The 20,445-nt window shown below is 39.2% G+C and overlaps 1 protein-coding gene across 3 annotated transcripts in view; it reads left to right on the forward strand.

Annotated features, from left to right (window-relative positions):
- Positions 1–233: 233 nt before the first annotated feature.
- Positions 234–20,445, forward strand: part of cd37 (CD37 molecule) — a 21,753-nt gene continuing 1,541 nt past the window's right edge. The window contains exons 1-9 of one of the 3 annotated variants that reach the window (XM_024006677.2): positions 234–416; positions 649–712; positions 1,166–1,296; positions 5,822–5,896; positions 6,634–6,741; positions 7,706–7,870; positions 8,120–8,203; positions 9,848–9,951; positions 15,889–16,093. In XM_024006677.2, the coding sequence (XP_023862445.1) occupies positions 351–416; positions 649–712; positions 1,166–1,296; positions 5,822–5,896; positions 6,634–6,741; positions 7,706–7,870; positions 8,120–8,203; positions 9,848–9,951; positions 15,889–15,901 (810 nt within the window). In that variant the 5' untranslated portion in view covers positions 234–350 and the 3' untranslated portion in view covers positions 15,902–16,093. Of the gene's footprint in view, positions 417–648; positions 713–1,165; positions 1,297–5,821; positions 5,897–6,633; positions 6,742–7,705; positions 7,871–8,119; positions 8,204–9,847; positions 9,952–15,888; positions 16,587–20,445 lie in introns of those variants that run through there. The other 2 variants (XM_024006679.2, XM_024006680.2) reach the window with 2 other exon arrangements.

Here is a 20,445-nt window from a genome sequence, read left to right on the forward strand (position 1 = left end):
ATGAAGGGGGCAGTATGGAAATGTTGGCTCGACAAGCAAACCCCTGTCTCTCTGAAGCGATTACAACACGTGGTCCAGAGTTGTTGGTGTTAACCCTCAGCCACACACCCACGCTGGTCTGTTACTAATAACAGAGAGCATTGATTTTCCACCCGTTGACCACCAACCTTTGAAACCGCATTGGCAAGGATTCAAACAAACGTAGATGACCAACATTACACTGCACTCGACTTGTAGAAGGTTAATGCTGTGTCGGGAAGCAGAAACGCAGTCCAAACGACCATCAAATAACAGAGCAGTGGGCAACTCCATAATGACTGCGATTGTGTTTGTTATTTTTCAGATACAGAATGGCATCCCAAGGCTGTATTGGTCTCATCAAATATTTCCTATTTCTTTTCAATCTCCTTTTTTCCGTAAGTTTGATCATCCGCTTATTTAAACGTTTACGCTGCTAGACATGAGACTGTTGGTAACTGTTGCCCAAACAGTGAACAGCAGAGGTAGAACAAAGTACACCCAATGTATATTTGCAGGTTGATTGAACTTGAGTGAAGTCTGTCGAAATATCTATTGATAGGCGAAATTAATGCTTAGTTGAGAGATGTGTGTATTGTGCACTGCAATAAGTTATCACCCTCCCACCAGTGTGCGGGCGCCCTCCTGCTGTCACTTGGGATATGGATAGTCCTTGCTGAGACAAGCTTCTTCAGTGAGTTTCTGTTTTCATCGACAACTCTTTACAACGAATGACAGTATGTGATATTACATAATGTAATATTTCCACACACAAATATCCTTAACTACAATGATGTATCTGTAGTAATATAGGAATAACATTCCCTGAGATAGTCCTTTTTTATACACTAGGAATTGTCTTTCTGATTCACTTTCTGATTCCCTCATGAACAAAATCACAGTATTTCAATCCTGATGTCCCTCCAAAACATGCTTTTTTGGTATTTATATTAAGAAAGATTAGTTTATTCATTCAAAACAGACGGGTGCTCTGTAAGCTACACATTATATTCACAAACTAGTAAAATAATAGGCCTACTTTAACCCCAGATTTGTTTTAAATTGAGACATGATTGTGCTTTGGTTCGACARGGGTCCAATTCTTATTTCAAAGTATCTCAAAGTTTGTTATTTCCTCTTTTTACAGTGCCTGCCCCTCCCTATATGTCTTTTACTGTCTTCTCCTATTTTCTGGTCATTGGTGGAAGTGCGACGATGTCGTTGGGCTTCATCGGGTGTCTGGGTGCATTGAAGGAGGTGAAATGCATGTTAGGAATGGTAAGAAATAACTCAAAACAGCTGACAAGCTCTGAGTGCATTTCTAAAAAATAATTTTGTGTGTACATGACAAGATTATTATGGACAAAAGAGCGAGATTATTTGTATTTGTCAAATGGCAGCCAAGCATCGATCATCATGTCACCAAAATAAAACCGTCAATATTTATTGTAAAGGAGCATCAAGCTCATCACCGTGTACTTTCACCACCCTGTGAAGTTCATCATAAATGATTTCATTTGTAGCCTAATAAACTGCACGCTTTCCCGAGTCGTAGTGCGAGGACAACACAACATATGATGGTTATTACAGTGCATTTGGAAAGTATTCAGACCCCATGACTTTTCCCACTTTTTGTTACGTTACCTTATTCTAAAATTGATTGAATTGTTTTTCCCCTCATCAACTTACACATAATGACAAGCAAAAACAGTTTTTTAGAAATGCTTGCAAAACTATTTAAAAAAACAACAGCTGTGCAGCGACGCTCACCTGACCGAGCTTCAGAGGATCTGTGGAGAAGAATGGTGAAACTCCCCAAATACAGGTGTGCCAAGCTTGTGTCGTCCTTTCCAAGAAGACTCAAGGCTGTAATCACTGCCAGAGCTGCTTCAACAAAGTACCGAGTAAAGGGTCTGAATACTTATGTAAATGTGATATTTTCACATTTACTCTGAAGCWCGGTCAGGTGAGCGTCGSTYCACAGCTATTTTCAGGTCTCTCCAGAAATGTTTGATCGGGTTCAAGTCCGGGCTCTGGCTGGGCCACTCAAGGACATTCAAAGACTCCTGTTTTATCTTGGCTGTGTGCTTAGGGTCGTTGCCTTGCTGGAAGGTGAACCGTTGCCCCAGTCTAAGGTCCTGAGCACTCTGGAGTATGTTTTCATCAAGGAACTCTCTGTACTTTTCTCTGTTCATCTTTCACTCGATCCTGACTAGTCTCCCAGTCCCTGCTGCCCCCACCATGCGTAGGGATGGTGCCAAGTTTCCTCCAGATGTGATGCTTGGCATTCAGACCAAAGAGTTCAATCTTGGTTTCATCAGATCAGAGAATCTTGTTTCTCATGTTCTGAGTCCTTTAGGCGACTTTTTGAAAACTCCAAGTAGGTTGTCATGTGTCTTTTACTGAGAAGTGGCTTCCATCTGGCTCTCTACCATATAGGCCTGATTGGTGGAGGGCTGCAGGGATGGTTGTCATTCTGGAAGGTTCTCCCATCTCCACAGGGAAACTGTCAGAGTGACCGTCTGGTTCTTGGTCACCTCCCTGATCAAGGCCCTTCTCCCCCCATTCCTCTTGGTTGTTCCAGACTTCTTCCATTTAAGAATGATGTAGGCCACTGTGTTCTTGAGGACTTTCCATAAATTTTTTGGTATCCTTCCCCAGATCTGAGCCTCAACCCAATCATATCTTGGTGCTTTATGGATAATTCCTTTGACTTCATGGCTTGGTTGTTGCTCTGACATGCAACATGTCAACATGTCTGACATGTCAACTGTGGAAACTTATATAGACAGGTGTGTGCCTTTCCAAATCATGTCCAATCAATTGAATTTACCAAAGGTGGACTCCAATCTAGTTGTAGAAACATGATCAATGATCAAGGATGATCAATGGAAACAGGATGCACTTGAGCTCAATTTCATAGCAAAGAGTCTGAATATTTATGTAAATAAGGTATTTCTGTTTTTTTATATATATACATTTGCAAAAAAACTTTGTCACTTTGTCGTTACGTGTATTTTTTGTAGATTGATGAGGAAAAATGTATTTTATCCATTCTAGAATAAGGCTGTAACGTAACAAAATGTGGAAAAAGGGAAGGGGTCTGAATAATTTCTGAAAGCACTGTACATCAATATTTGCTGTTATCATCAGGCCTGTCATGCCATTTGTAGAATTGACATTTTACAGAATGCTGATGAAACACTTGCCCTACTGATTTTTATAAACCCTATCCATTCACTCCTATATTCGGAAATTATTCACATCCCTTGACTTTTTCCAGTTTTTGTTGTGTTATGAGATGTTTCCATCAAATTGACTTGTTGTGGATAAAAGACTGTGCGTGATGACGTAGTGCACATAAAATGTAACTAAAAAATACAAGTTAAATGGGTTTGCTTCGCATTTTCAACTGTACTAATGGTTTTGTCACAAAACATGTTATGTTACATGGAAAATGTAAGATGGCGCCGGAGCAGAAGGCAGACGTTTTACGTGCCCCCAACCGATCGTATTTTTTTGTTCGTTAATTTGCGTAGTTTGTTACTTCTTTTTTTTACTAATTTTGTACATAATGTTGCCGCTACCGTCTCTTATGACCGAAAATAACTTCTAGACATCAGGACTGCGATTACTCACCACGGACAAGCAGAATCCTTTTTCTTTTTTCACGACTCTGACGAGCCCGAGGCGGAGAATATACGGCTCCTTCAGGAACAGACCCCGACACCCGTGATCTGCGTGAAGAGSAGGAGGAGAAAGAGAGGCCGGAGAGCGGGCTGCCTTCTGAGAAGTCGGAGGCGATTGAATAAACCCCCCCCACTTCCTTCAATTCTGCTAGCAAACATGCAATCTTTGGACAATAAAATCGACGAGTTACGGGGAACATTAAACTACCAACGGGACATTAAAAACTGTAACATCTTAAGCTTCACGGAGTCGTGGCTGAACAACGACAATATCAACACACAGCTGGCTGGTTATACAATGTACCGGCAGGATAGAACAGTGGCGTCTGGTAAGACAAAGGGCAGCGGACTATGTATTTTTGTAAATAACAGCTGGTGCACTATATCTAAGGAAGTCTCGAGCTATTGCTCGCCTGAGGTTAAGTATATCATGATAAGCTGTAGACCACASTASKTACRGAGAGAGTTCTCATCTGTATTCTTCGTAGCTGTTTACATAAAACCTCAGTCAGAGGTTGGCACTAAGATAGCATTGAATTCCGCCATAAGAAAACAAGAAAATGCTCACCCAGAGACGGCGCTCCTAGTGGCCGGGGACTTTAYTGCAGGGAAACTTAAATCAGTTTTACAAAATTTCTATCAGCATGTTAAATGTGCAACCAGAGGCAAAAGAACTCTGGACCACCTTTACTCCACACACAGAGACACATACAAAGCTCTCCCTCGCCCTCCATTTAGCAAATCTGACCATAACTCCATCCTCCTGATTCCTGCTTACAAGCAAAAATTAAAGCAGGAAGCACCAGTGACTAGATCAATAAAAAAGTGGTCAGATGAAGCAGATGCTAAMCTACAGGACTGCTTTGCTAGCACAGACTGGAATATGTTCCGGGATTCCTCCAATGGCATTGAGGAGTACACCACATCTGTCATTGGCTTCATCAATAAGTGCATCGATATCGTCATCCCCACAGTGACCGTACATACAACCAGAAGCCATGGATTACAAGCAGCATCCGCACTGAGCTAAAGGCCGCTTTCAAGCTCATCACCGTGTGCTTTCACCACCCTGTGAAGTTCATCGTAAATTATTTCATCTGTAGCCTAATAAACTGTATGGTTTCCCGAGTCGTAGTGGGAGGACCACACAACATATCATCGCGTGACTCCAAGTTTACTTCGATATGATGTGATATATCAATATTTGCCCATAAAAGCGTTTTGTAGACATTTGGAAAATTTACTGACAAATTGGATGTTTTCATCAGGCCTGTCGTGACATTTTTTTTATCCGACATGTACTTTACTCACATAAAAAGGTTGGATGGAACCTGGTTTATTGTTCTGTTAATGTAAAACTTAAATGAAACGCTGAGTCTCAAATATCGCCTGTCCCATTTAATAGCTGGGTAATAGCACACATTTCAGCAAATAAACGGCTGTTTCAAAGAAACACCAGGTCTAAATGAATTATTTATGAGGTTACCATGAATTACCATGAATTGTTTATGAGGGTTAATGTTTGATTTGTTATATTAAATAACTCAGTAATGCCTCGAAAAAATATGTTTTTTATTGCCAGTAAGAAACTGCTAGCCATTGGCTGCAATCGGCAGAGAAATGCTAGCTAACTGGGAAGCACAAAAAAAGTGAACAACTTCGGGAGTACAGACACCCAGAAATTTGAAAAAACTGCACAGTCAAAGAGGAGAATAAATATTCTGCGAAGTAAAAGTAATTTTTCATCCAAAACAGAGGCATACTAAGACAAAAGAAGCAAAACACTGTAAGTGAAGGATAACACATTAGTGCAGGAAATTAAGAAATTGATTAAGATGCAGGAAGTGAATGCTGGAATCAAACAAACTATGCGAATGAGCAAAATGCTGTGTGGATTAAGGAAATAAACACCTGGCTCAAATAGACGCCTGGCTCTAATTAGCGCCTGTTGTGGTCAGTGATTTAAGAAAATAAACACTGGGCTTTTACAGTATGTCCAAACTTGTGTAGATTACCCACACCTAAAACACAAACAAATCAATTATGCAGCAGCACATAAAAATATGTCAGTGATTGATCTACTCTAACTGTTGCTAACTTTACTGTCTTTACAGTATTTCTTCCTGCTCTCCATCCTTCTTGCTGCTCAGATTGTGGGAGCGGTTCTGCTCTTCACTCAGAGAACTTCAGTAAGACATTTACCTATGATATCACCTGAGTAACTACACGTATTTACTTATCTTCACACGAGCCATGTACAATGCTTAAATTCCCACACTCATTGGTGTTATTTGACCATAGTTACACATCACAATCAACAATGACACTATTTAAACTATTAGAACATGACTGGCACTCAAGATTGTGTTGGTTCACCCGTATTTATGAATTACAAAGATATTCAAAGATTGGTGACATTAAAGATTACTTCTTGAACTAGCTATATATCTATGGTAAAAAAAAAATCCCCCTATGACAAGGTTTCCGMTTTTTTTCTCCCCTGGCCACATTTACATTTGCAATTGAGTAATTTAGCTGAAGCTCATACATCCCCCGTGGGAATACGAATCCACAACCCAATGGAAGTGCCATGCTCTACCAACGGAGCCACACGCCTAGGAGCAAGTCAAATACATAAGAATTTCAWAATGATGTGACAATCATCATTGCAGGGAGATTTTGAAAATAATATTGTTGCCTAAAGAGGACACTGCTGTTATATCTAATTCCACAGCGTCACATTCTCTGTATGCAATAGCCTAGTTTTTCTCAGGGTGTGCCACGAAAGTAAAACCTCTTTTGTTACCTGGTGAATGGGTTGAAAGGGGATCTTGTAAGTCGATATCAGTGGGTATGTTATTCACACAATAGTTGGAGTGACTTTTGAAAAGCATCTCGTTTTTTTCTCACACAATTTTTGTTCTAGATCGAGAGCAAAGTCGAAGAGCATGTCCTGCATCTCATTGCATCATTTGGCAAGAACGAATCCAACTATCTGAATTTGGAAAAGACTCTGGACTACGTGCAGCAGGAGGTAATATATGCAGTAGTATACACTGCCAGTTGGTAATTTGTCCTTTGGATGAGATGTTGAACTGAGGTATTGAAGAGTAGGGGTGTTAACCCCGATGTCCTGGCTAAATTCCCAACCTGACCACGTATTGTCATGGCCACCAAATCACCCCCTGATTCCTAATTGGCAGAAATCCCTTCTCACCTCTCCACTGTGAAAGCTAACGTATGGTGAGCTTTCTGTCTTAAAATGGCTGCTGAGGCATCACCCTAGTGGGTGATAAACATTGGTGAAGGATGAGATGAGTTTCCACCCCACATTAAAGTGCTTTGAGCATCTGGAATAACACTCCATACATCCAGTCAGTTAACAATGATTATCAATTGGACTGGATCAGCCTAATTCTTTAAGAGTCATGGTTTGTTTGGATAGTTCCCTATACATGCTCCAAATATTATCGAAACTACAGAAAACTCATCTTACATTTTAAATCGAGTTGCTGCTGACGCTTGATATGTGTGAATTKATTTTGAGAGGTCATCCACGATAGGATCTAGTTCAATTCAATTTAGGCCGGGATTCAAACCCACACAGATTATTGCTATTGCACTTGACTTGCTGTGTAGGAGGTGTAACCACAGTAACAGTAATTAAACCACAACAAAGCCCACTTCAACATAGGTGTCTTCTAACTTGATGCATGATTTCATTTCCATGTGAATGAAGRGATTTATATAATGAAGTTGGATAATCAATGTTTGAATTTGGCATATAACACATTTGTAATCACAGAAATAATTTAAGAACGGGTATGGTTTGGTGATGCGCGACCCAATGGCAATTTCCACCATAGAAAGTTACGTCCGAATCAGGATCGCAGTGTGTCAAGTGCAGTACGATGGTCAGTTGCCTGCATGGTTTGAATCGCGCCTTAGACTTTGAAAAAGTGTTAGATTAAGCATTATCTTCTCTTACAACCATGCAGATTCATTGTTGTGGATGGACAGGACCAAGCATCTGGTTCGAGGCACCCTGCTCCTGTTACCACCCCATCAATAACACCCAGAATGCCTCAAATTCTTCTGAAATGTGTGACTGCAATGACATCCGGTCTTTTTCAAATTACACAATGTGTGACATCTATCAAAAAGTAAGTGGTCCTGACTCATGGTATTACTTCAAATGTGTTACATTTGATATAACAATATTTTTTTAAAGGCCAGCAAACTTGTATGTTATTTTCATTTGTATGTGATCTATTTTTGGTCCCAAACACCCTTTTTTACTTGTTTAAAGAATGTGAAAGAAATGTGCTTAGAGTTAAGCACATTCTGTACCTTAACTGAGAAGTTTGACATTTCCTGGTATTTTACTGATTGCTTTAACTTCTCTGTTACAGGGGTGCAGAGAGAGTATTAGAGAGTGGTTGGACGAGAATGTGCTCATTATTTTTGCCGTGCTACTTGCTGTGATGACGGTGGAGGTAAATTGGATAATCTCATCTCAACTTGACAAACCGGGTCACAAATCACAACAGGCTAAACCGAAAGTGTTCTCACATGAAAATGAGTTGTAATCATAATGGTTAGAATCATTATGAAGCAACAAATGTTTAGAGGCCAGGGGCTTTCAGTTTTAGTGAATGGTCATATTGACCCTCCATAGGTGGTCTGAGAATGTGTATATCCTCACAACATAGTCGTTCCCGTAGTATTTGTATGCTGCCAAAGCAGCAGCTACTCTTCCTGGGGTCCAGCAAAATTAAGTCAGTTTATACAATTTAAAAACATTACAATACATTCACAGATTTCACAACACACCGTGTGCCCTCAGGCCCCTACTCCACCACTACCACATATCTACAGTACTAAGTCCATGTGCATGTATAGTGCGTATGTTATCGTGTGTGTGTGTGTATATGCATGTGTCTGTGCCAATGTTTGTGTTGCTTCACAGTCCCCGCTGTTCCATAGGGTGTTTTTTAATCTTTTTTTWAAATCAAATTTTAGTGCTTGCGTCAGTTACTTGATGTGGAATAGAGTTCCAMGTAGTCATGGCTCTATGTAGTACTGTGCACCTCCCATAGTCTGTTCTGAACTTGGGGACTGTGAAGAGACCTCTGGTGGCATGTCTTGTGTGGTATGCACAAGACAGTAGGTACACACAAAACAACGAGAGTTCCTCAAGGGTTGTTTGGGAAGGGTGATGGCTCTATGTGGAACCATGCTGACCCGAAGAACCCTTTGAGCCCTTTAATGCTTCTTTGCAGTTCAAAAAAAGGGTTCTTTCCTCTTTGGGTGATCATTTAAATGTAGGGGTGGTGGCTCATTAGAATAATTTGTGGCATGGTTTAGACACAACTTTTTTGTTGTGCAACCGTGAGTGAGAGTGTCATTCCAGTTGAGTGAATCCGTTGTGCTATGCTAAATCCTGTTATATTCGACTATCGCTAGTGAAGGTGTATCGTGAAAGACCCAAGCGTGGCTTTGGGTCAGTTGTGAATGGTTTACTAACTTAGTCAGTAGTTCTCAAGTCTCTCCCCAGGGACCCTCTGCTATTTCAGCGCTAACYCACACGATTCAACTTGTTTATAAAKAACAATCAAACCTATAGAATTTTAACAATATAATATGGTTATTAAACCAGAATAAAACAGCCTGTATGGCTCTACAAAGAACCTTTGATATTGAGAAAAGTTCTTTATGAAACCATTCTCCGTAAAGGATAAGTAAAGAACCATAAAACAGGGTTGTAACCATAGCAGAACCCTATTTTTGTGGTGCTATATAGAACCTTTTTTTAATGGTTCTTTATAGAAGCTTTGTAAATGGTCCTTTATAGCACCATTCAGGTTCCATTTAGAACATGATGAGCATGGTTCCTTATAGAACAAATAAAAATATAGTTACAAGCAAACTAACCTTTATTTGGCACTCTACAGAACCATTTGTTTTTAGTGTGTACTAGGGAAGCTTTAACAATCACACCACTTACTGTAACCCCTCCTATGGTGGAGCAATCACATTGTTCGAGTTTTGTTTAAATGCAACATGAGAAGACCAGTAGTGACCCTTATAAGTAAGAGTTGTCRACGCTTTGTGTCTTTGTCTCCATGTTCTTATCCCAGTGTCTCCAATGGGTGTGTCTCCTGGTTCTTTGTTGTTTGAGTTGTACTCCATGTCCATGTTGTCATCCCTCAAAGACTGAAGGCAGGCACTTTCAACTTTCCAGGTCTTCATTTTGGTAGTGTGATGCAGTAAAAAATACAAAATACGACATATATACACTACCGTTCAAAAGTTTGGGTCACTGTTTTTGAAAGAAAAGCACATTTTTGTCCATTAAAATAACATACAATGATCAGAAGTACAGTTTAACATTGTTAATGCTGTAAAGACTGTGTAGCTGGAAACGGATGATTTTTAATGGAATATCTACATACGCGTACAGAGGCCCATCAGCAACCATACACTCCTGTGTTACAATGGCAAAAGAACACAGACACTAACAGAGGAACACTGGCCTAGAAGGCCAAAATCCGGAGTCGCCTCTTCACTGTTGACGTTGAGACTGTGTTTTTGGTACTATTTAATGAAGCTGCCAGTTGAGACTTTGAGGCATCTGTTCCTCAAACTAGACACTCTAATGTACTTGTCCTCTTGCTCAGTTGTGCACCGGGCCTCCCACTCCCTTTCTATTCTGGTTAGAGCCAGTTTGCGCTGTTCTGTGAAGGGAGTAGTACACAGCGTTGTACGATATTCTCAGTTTCTGCAATTTCTCGCATGGAATAGCCTTCATTCTCAGAACAAGAATAGATTGACGAGTTTCAGAAGAAAGTTATTTGTTTCTTGTCATTTTGAGCCTGTAATCGAACCCACAAATGCTGATGCTCCAGATACTCAACTAGTCTAAAGAAGGCCAGTTGTATTGCTTCTTTAATCAGCACAACAGTTTCCAGCTGTGCTAACATAATTGCAAAAGTTTTCTAATGATCAATTCGCCTTTTAAAAAGATAAACTTGGATTAGCTAACACAACATCCATTGGAACACAGGAGTGATGGTTGCTGATAATGGGCCTCTGTACGCCTATGTAGATATTCCATTAAAAATCAGCCATTTCCAGCTACAATAGTAATTACAACATTAATTAACAATGTCTACACTGTATTTCTGATACATTTTATGTTATTTTAATGGACAAAGAATGTGCTTTTCTTTCAAAACCAAGGACATTTCTAAGTGACCCCAAACTTTTGAACGGTAGTGCATATATTTATATATGCGTATAATTCCTAATGAAAGTTACACACACTTTGAACGTAGTGTATATATTTATATATGCTGCATAATTCCTAATGAAAGTTTACACACACTTTGAATGGTAGTGTATATATTTATATATGCTGTATAATTCCTAATGAAAGTTTACACACACTTTGAACGGTAGTGTATATATTTATATATGCGCTGCATAATTCTAATGAAAGTTTACACACACTTTGAACGGTATGTATATATTTATATATGCTGCATAATTCCTAATAAAGTTTACACACACTTTGAACGGTAGTGTATATATTATATATATGCTGTAAATTCCTAATGAAAGTTTACACACACTTTAACGGTAGTGATATATTTATATATGCTGCATAATTCCCAATGAAAGTTTACACACCTTTGAACGGTAGTGTATATATTTATATATGCTGCATAATTCCTAATTAAAGTTTACACACACTTTCCCATTTTGCTGCCTTAAATTAATATCTAAAAAAGGATTAAGTTTTAAAAAATCCTACTGATCTAAACAACTTACTCCACATTCTTAAATACCATTTTATAAATTTAAAATTTAAAATAAGTCAAAGATGACTCGATTGACACAGCAAATTTGAGATCAGAATTTTAACACCCACAGTGTTCAATTGAACACTTTCTTAGAAATGAAGTGCCCCACAGAAATAGTTTTAAACAAAAATCTTTCAGTGTTCACAAACTCACACCCCTAGAGTGTTGGTCCCTAACACCACGGGTGTTGCAAATTCCGACTTAAATTAACACTTTATTAGAGTTGATGCTGACACACTTTTTTACTGTTAGGAAATAACACATGTAGWTTCACACAGCTTGTTTTAATACTGCAGGTTGTAAAGCCACATATGCATAATTGTGCAGCTGAAAAACAAAACTCTATCCCAGGGTTAAGTCTTCAGAAGACTGAGGCATGTTTTCCTRTAAGTTTTTACCTGGACTTTGGTCCTTTCATATTTATTTTTTCAAACTCCCCAGTGCCCGTCGGTGACAAGCAGACCCATAACAAGATGCTGCCACCACAATACTTGAAAATACAGAGGGTTTCACTCTGATGTGTTGTATTGGATTTGACCCATACCTGAAGTTGTCATTTAGGCCAAAAAGTTAATTTATTTGCCATGTTGTCTTGCGGTATTATGGGCATTTTTGCAAACGGGCATTGTTGCAAACAGGATGGACGATTCACTTTGTCATATTYGCCAGTAATGTGGAGTGAATGCAATGTTGTTGATCCATGCACAGCTCTTTCCACCTCAGCCATTACATTCTGTGGCTGTTTTAAAATGATCTTAAGCATCATAGTGATATCCCTGAGCAGTTTCCATTCTCTCCCGCAGCTCAGTTAGGAAAGATGGCCAGATCTTTTCAGTGTCTGGGTGATATGATAGACCATCCACAGATGAATGACCATACTCAAAGGGATATTCAGTGGCTTGGGATATTTTATTTGACCTCCCCTGATCTATTCCAAACGAAATGTATCCCAGACATACTTGCAAGGCTCATTGGTGGCTCTGAGGTTGTATGTACAGTATGAGTTATTCTTAAATCATGACAACTACTGCTTCTGCAAACAGACGGATCTCATTCAACAAATTGTGCGATTTTGTTTCTGAAAATAGTATCACCTGAACATATTTAGATGTGCCACAGCAATGGGTGGGGAGACCTTTTCAAAAAGCACTTATTTGTTTTTATTCATTTCAGAACATTTCTATCATTTTTAGATCAGTGGAAGACATCACCAGTTGAATCCCTTTTTAGATTGAAATTTAAGGCAGCCAAATGTGAAAATTGTGCCAGGGTGTGTAAACTTTCAACAGGTACTGTATGTAATGGTTGAATTTCAGATTATGTTTAAAATTAATAATCTTTCTGAATCATTTAACTCCCTCCAGTGATATTTATATGGAATATTGGCAAGGTATATTTTGAATGCTTTCATTTTTCATGGTTTGATGTTACATTATAGAGACTGAGAGCCAAAGTGGCATTGCATTGTTCCTGCCCAAGGGTCTTTTCTGCCCTGTGTTTTTACAGAATCATTTATTTGATTTTCAAATAGTTAGATAGTATGTCTGAGTCTAAAATGGCAGGGTATGATGACAACACTTTGTCCCTCTATGTGGTGCAGTGTAATCTTAGTGTGTGCTTTGAATAACTGTTTTGTTAAAATAGTGCCATTTAGTTCAAAAGGTTTGATCAGGCATTAACCATATTCTTCTGACAGAGCAAAGATGTGTATCTTCAACAACAAAAAATAGTGTCTCGAAATTCATTGGACCAATGAATGATATATGACAAAATGTAAGACATATTCAGTGCGTATCATAAGTAAGTATTCACCCCTTGGATTTAATCACATTTTGTTGCGATACAAAGTGGGATTGAAATACAGAATATTTCATTGTGATTTGTCATTGATCTACACATAATACTCCATAATGTCAAAAGTGAAAAGAAAATTCGACACATTTTCACAAATTAAATTACTAAAATATTGTTGTTGCATCAGTATTCATCACCTTTGTTTAGGCAAGCCTAAATTAGTTCAGAAGTAAAACTTGGTGTAACAGATCACATAATAAGTTACATGGTCTCAATCTGTGTGAAATAATAGGGGTTGACATGAATTTTGAATGACTACACCTTCCTCTGTCCCCCATTGAACAACATCTGTAAAGTCCTTCAGTCAAGTGTTGAATTTAAGCACAGATTCAATTACAAAGACCAGGGAGCTTTTCAAAAGCCTCAAAGAAAGGCAGTGATTGGTACATGGTTAAAATGAACAAATCAGACACTGAATATCTCTTTAAGCATGGCCAAGTTAAKAATTATGCTGTGGATGATAGGMATGGTGCAAAGTTTCCTCCAGACGTGACGCTTGGCATTCAGGCCAAAGAGTTCAATCTTGGTTTCATCAGATCAGAGAATCTTGTTTCTCATGGTCTGAGACCTATAGGGGCCTTTTGACAAACTCCAAGTGGACTGTCATGTGCATTTTACTGAGGAGTGGCTTCCGTCTGGCCACTCTACCATAAAGGCCTGGTTGGTGGAGTACTGCAGAGATGGTTGTCATTCTGGAAGGTTCTCCATCTCCACAGAGGAACTCTAGAGCTCTGTCGGTGTAACTATCTCGTTCTTGGTCACCTCCCTGACCAAGGCCCTTCTCCCCCGATTGTTCAGTTTGGACGGTTTGCCAGCTCTAGGAAGAGTCTTGGTGGTTCCAAACTTATCCCATTTAGGAATGATGGAGGCCATTGTGTTCTTGGGGACCTTCAATGCTGCAGACACTTTTTGGTACCCTTCCCCAGATCTGTGCCTCAACAAAATCTTGTTTTGGAGCTCTACGGACAATTCCTTCGACCTTGTGGCTTGGTGTTTGCTCTGACACTGTCAATTGTGAGACCTTATATAGAGAGMTGTGTGCCTTTCCAAATCATGTCCAATCAATTGAATTTACCACAGGTGGCCTCTAATAACATTGTAGAAACATCTCAAGGATGAGGAATCACCTGAGCTCAATTTTGAGTCTCATAGCAGAGGGTCTGAATAATTATGTAAATAAGATATTTCAGTTTAAAATGTTTATAAATGTGCAAACATGATTTTTTTTTTACTGTTTTTTTCTTTGTCATTATGGGGTATTGTGTGTAGATTGATGATGGAAAAACATTATTTAATCCATTTTAGAATTAGGTTGTAACATAACAAAATGTGGAAAAAGTCAATTGGTCTGAATACTTTCCGAATGCACTGTAAAGCCCTTTTTACATCAGCAGATGTCACAACGTGTTTATACAGAAACCCAGCCTCAAACCCCAAATAGCAAGCAATGCAGATGTAGAAGCACAGTGGCTAGAGAAGACTCACTAGAAAGGCAGGAACATAGGAAGAAACCTAGAGAGGAACCAGGCTCTGAGGGGTGGCCAGTTCTCTTCTGGCTGTGCCGGGTGGAGATTATAAGAGTACATGGCCATTTAGGCCAGAATGTTCTTCAAGATGTTCAAACGGTCATAGCTGACCAGCAGGGTCAAATAATTTCCACAGTGGTTGTAGAGGGTGCAACAGGTCAGGACCTCAGGAGTAAATGTCAGTTGGCTTTAGTTTTTTACATTTTCCAGGTCAAGATTTGACTTTTTCAGGAGAGGCTTTTTACTGCCACTTTTAGTGGGTCTGGTACAAATCCGGAGGATAGGGAGCCGTTTATTATGTTCAACATAGGAGGGCCAAGCAGAGGAAGTAGCTCTTTCAGTAGTTAAATTGGAATAGGGTCCAGTAGGCAGCTGGAAGGTTCAGAGGCCATGACTATTTTTGTGAATGTGTAAGGAGATATAGAATTCAAAAACTTGAGTGTCTCCATTGATCTTAGGTCCTGGCATTCTGTGAATACTCAGGACAACTGAGTTTTGGAGAAATACACAGATTGAAAGAGGAGTCCGTAATTTGCTTTCTAATGAAAATTATATTTTAGAATGTAATTTATAAACTGTCCAATTAAATCCATTTTAATCTCACTTTGTAACACAATAAAATGTGAAGAAATCCAAGGGGGATGAGTACTTACGATACCCACTGTAACACCAAAAAATATGATTAATTGATCTAATATGTTGGTCAGAATTTGTCCACATGGTTTTTATAAAGATGTATATAGATCAGGGGTGGGGAAAAACGTTTTGACTCACTGTTGAATTTCTGAATCCCAATGTGCCCCCCAAATTATCTCCCATCTATGATGCTCATGTGCAAATGGGTGTGGGGTCCATAGGTTATGCATCTATATGTTAATGATTCTCTCTCTCTCTCTCTCTCTCTCTCTCTCTCTCTCTCTCTCTCTCTCTCTCCAGCTATGTGGTATGACCCTTTCGATGTGTCTGTATAGATGGACCGGCCTGGATTACAGCATGCTGATGCAATACTCATAAAGTAGGACAGAGTGCTGCATAAACATCTATGAAGAATATAATTGGTTTTCCTATGTTTATAAAGCGAAATAAAAAATGCATAGTTGTATTAATCATTGTTAAAATTTGAGTAAACTTATTAATTGATTGCTTTGATATAACTCCTTCATTCTTGCTCATTTCTTCATAACTTTCATAACTTCATAAATTATATTGCTGTGTCTACTACTACTGTTTCATAACCATAAGTGTTTCAAGACAAGCGAGTACACACATTTACTTCGGTAAATGTCCTTTTCTAGTTTATAGCTAAACTCATCACAGGTTATAGAAACTTCAAATCATGCATCAGTGGTAGTAGTATTGACGGCAGTGGCGATGGTAGAAGTAGTAAAGGTTTTAAATAGGGTTTTCATAGGCTATGTGTTAGCTATAGTGACCTATTTTGGGGTGGTTTGTAAGTGTGGTGTTATAGTGGGCTAGTATAGTAGGCTTGAGTAAGTACTATGTCATCATAAAGCCATAGAATGTTTTTTAAGCTCTCAAAATGTTTTATTTGGAATATTCGGAAAGTTTGTGGCAGCGGTATCAGTTTAGAATGTTGAAGATTGCATTCCGCCATTAAAATGTATGGGATACAACACGCTTTATAGTTTATGAAATATGAATGGTAGCAAAAAGCTGTGTTGAATCAATTTTAGTTTAAATCAGTCTCCACATTTCAACGTTAGGTTGGTGTTAGTATCTGAAATGGATCAAGAGCAGTGTTGAATCCACATTTTGCCTTAAAAGTATATGGAGCTTTTATGCTAATTTAAAATTGTTATATTTCAAAAGTACAAATAGCATCACAATCTTTTGACAAGCAATCCAAGTTGAGTCAATTTGAACATGCCAACATTGGTTTGGTGTTTTGTAGGTTCAACTGTTCAAGAGAAGTAGCGAATCCAAATACTTCCCATTCAAGCCTATGGAGCTTTTATGAACATTTAAAATGGTTATAGTTTAAGTATCAATGGTATCAAAAAGCTTTATACAAGCACACATTATAAACCGGACTGTACGTTTGATAGTTTGAATGGTGTTTCTAGTGAAGCCCTTTCATGCAGTCAAATGACCTKGTGGCCTCATGGGTGGAATGTTATTCATATTTTTCATAATTACATAATTAATAAACATTATTTTTTTGAAGACGCAGAAAATCCGYTGTTTSTARMTTAAACAGTTTTGTTATATTCCAGTGTTCTGTGAGGTATATAAAGTTTAATATTAATTTGCAAACTAAAAATGTAAAACATTTCAACACTATATAATAGTGAAATAGGGTTATTCAACCTCCTAGGCCCATTCTTGTGTCAAGACTGTCGAGAGGCTCTCCAGGGGCGGACTATTGTTAGACAGACAATACATGACCTGGAATCTGTTCCAAAGATGTGWCGATACTGACTTGTTATCTTACTGTTCTACTGTGTATTTCTCAAGCTATTCTATTTACCAGCTCAGACATTTTAGTTGCAACAAGTTCTTCCTGAAGGATTTTTAGAATGTATATGTTATCAGATGTGGGACAGCTTTTGTCAGGAAATGTGGAACACATTTTTAAGCTTAAACCGTGCTGTATAACTATAATGCTAAAATAAATATAATATAAGCAACTATTCAGTTATAATATGAAGGTTTGACTTGAAAAGGCTTTTTCACCTGGTCACAGACAGCTGAAGTCCACAAGTGAAGGGAAAAAGTGAAAGGGGGAGAACGCGTAGATACTAGAAAAATGTGATCATGTTGTTTGTATGTGCTTGCTATGAAAGTGAACTGTGTTTGCGTGGGATCAGGGGTGTATTCATTCCACCGATTATGTAAAAAAAAAAATCTTAAACGGAAGTAAATGTAATGAAACAGGGATAAACATACCTGAATTTGTCCAATAGAAACTCTCGTTTACAACTGTTGGACTAATGATTACAACATAGATCAGCTGGATGCAGGTAAGACTGTGCAAAGCCTGTCTCTTATACACATCTAGATGTGTATAAGAGACAGGATCAGGGGTGTATTCATTCCACCGATTATGTAAAAAAAAAATCTTAAACGGAAGTAAATGTAATGAAACAGGGATAAACATACCTGAATTTGTCCAATAGAKACTCTCGTTTACAACTGTTGGACTAATGATTACAACATAGATCAGCTGGATGCAGGTAAGACTGTGCAAAGCGGTATTGAATGTGTCACTGTCACCTTGATTACTCAATTTMTTCTCTCTACCTGTGCAGCTACGTTGTAAACTTTCATTCATAGGCTAGGTTGTATCAACCTCATGATGGGTATAGGGAAAATGTGAGTATCATGTAGTAGCCTAAACCTATCTATGTTACATTGAGCTGGGTGAATGGAATATGAATGACAGTCATCCAATATGCTGTCATAGAAATAAGACTATGCTCATAAAAAATGCAACATTTCCTCCCTCACCGACCGCCACTGGCCTGCAGCATGATGGTGAACTGAGCACGTCTCCAGAGCCGCTGAGCTGGAGGAGCGAGTATTAATCCTGCTGTAGAATTCATTGCAGTCACTCAGAAAAACCAATCATGAATCTCGAGTCAATAAAAAGAGTAGTTAAAAAAGAATGAATCGTTTGCGAACTGCACATCACTTCTTCACTCACGTAGTAGCCTATTCCTGAACAAAAGCCTGTGACTTGTCTGATAATGTGATTTTGTTTCTCTYAATCTCCATCTGTTTAGTTGGTTCATTTATCTCTGGCTGGGCAAATAAGCGGAGGTGGTAGSTCATCTAGTCGGCCGCTCATCTATCACTGATCAGAAACATTTAGCARGCCACAARGTAGCCTAAATCAAGATGATTATTTTGCTATGGACTCGCGGATATGTAAAGGAGTTTAAGAACGTGCCAAAAGTTCACTCCACAGCTAGCTTGAAATGTTGCCGATGGAGCGATCGAATGTTATATTTTTCAAAAGCTCAAACTGTTGGTYCGTTGTAAAAGAGGGRGGTCATGTGTGCTAGCAAGGCAGAGGTCCCAGGTTTGAGGCTCGGCGTGAGCTAAGCAAGCAGCGTGATATCCGTAACACATCGTAGGCAACTCCAAACYCCCGCTGAGTTTGTAAATTATGAACACCAGACTCACATGCTTTTTGAAAATATAAATTGCTATTATTTTCTACAGGTYTCATGATGAAGATAGTCCAAATTAAACACCCTAAGCTCCCTACTAGAATTTACAACAAMGTGTGCTCATAGAAGGCTTTTGCCGAGTTGGTGCAACGGGTATAATTCTTTGGTCCAGCATCGAGCGCGTTTTAGTATGGCAACCGGCCAGTAATGCTTAATGTACTATATAATATTAACCCCCTAAGGTCGATGTCCGCGCCTCCGCGGAAATCTATTTAGCAMAACACAAAAATCCCCATAAAAATCTGTGAGATGAAGCTAGAGATATGCATCTCAATCCACCGCATCCTCCTACGTCACACTTCCTCATCTGCGGCGAATGGTGACAATCTAGAGAGGTCGTTTGTCAGACATGAGACATCACAAAATTGTCTGTAGCGTCCAGAAACGGTTTGGCCGACAAAACTGTTATGACCCCTCTATGAAAGACGAGACTCTCGTGAACACGAGTTCTCGTTTTGCTCTCCGACCCGTCTGAAGTCAGGACAGCCGATCTGACAATTTCTGTCTGTAGCGTCCGAATAGTTTGGGCTACACACTAATACCCCTCTGTGCACAGGCGAGACTCTCACGAACACGAACGTGTCGGTTGTTTCTGCTCTAGGATGCCCACAAGGCCTCACACGACCAGTTGTAAACATGTATGGAAGTATACAGGGCATTCGGAAAGTATTCAGACGCCTTGACTTTTTCCACATTTTGTTACATTACAGGCTTATTCTTAAATTGATTAAATATTTTTTTCCCCTCATCAATATACACACGATACCCTAATAATGACAAAGTAAAAACAGGTTTTTAGAATTGTTGCAAATGTAGTAAAAATAAAACACTGCATATCACATTTCCATCAGTATTCAGACCCTTTACTCAGTACTTTGTTGAAGCACCTTGGCAGCGGTTAGACCCTCAAGTTTCTTGGGTATGATGCTACAAGCTTGGCACACATGAATTTGGGGAGTTTCTCCCATTCTTCTCTGCAGATCCTCTCAAGCTGTTAGGTTGAATGGGGAGCATCGCTGCACAGCTATTTTAAGGACAGGGATACTAGTCAGGATCGAGGCAAAGAAGATGGATCAAAGTACAGAGAGATCCTTGATGAAAACCTGCTCCAGAGCTCTCAGGAACATCAGACTGGGGCGAAGGTTCACCTTCCAATAGTACAATGACCCTAAGCACACAGCCAAGAGAACGTAGGAGTGGTTTCGGGACAAGTCTCTGAATGTCCTTGAGTGGCCCAGACAGAGCCCGGACTTGAACCCAAACGAACATCTCTGGAGACCTGAAAATAATTATGCAGCGA

This window comes from Salvelinus sp. IW2-2015, linkage group LG17, assembly GCF_002910315.2.
Source record: "Salvelinus sp. IW2-2015 linkage group LG17, ASM291031v2, whole genome shotgun sequence".
In the NCBI taxonomy this organism is placed as follows: Eukaryota; Metazoa; Chordata; class Actinopteri; order Salmoniformes; family Salmonidae; genus Salvelinus; species Salvelinus sp. IW2-2015.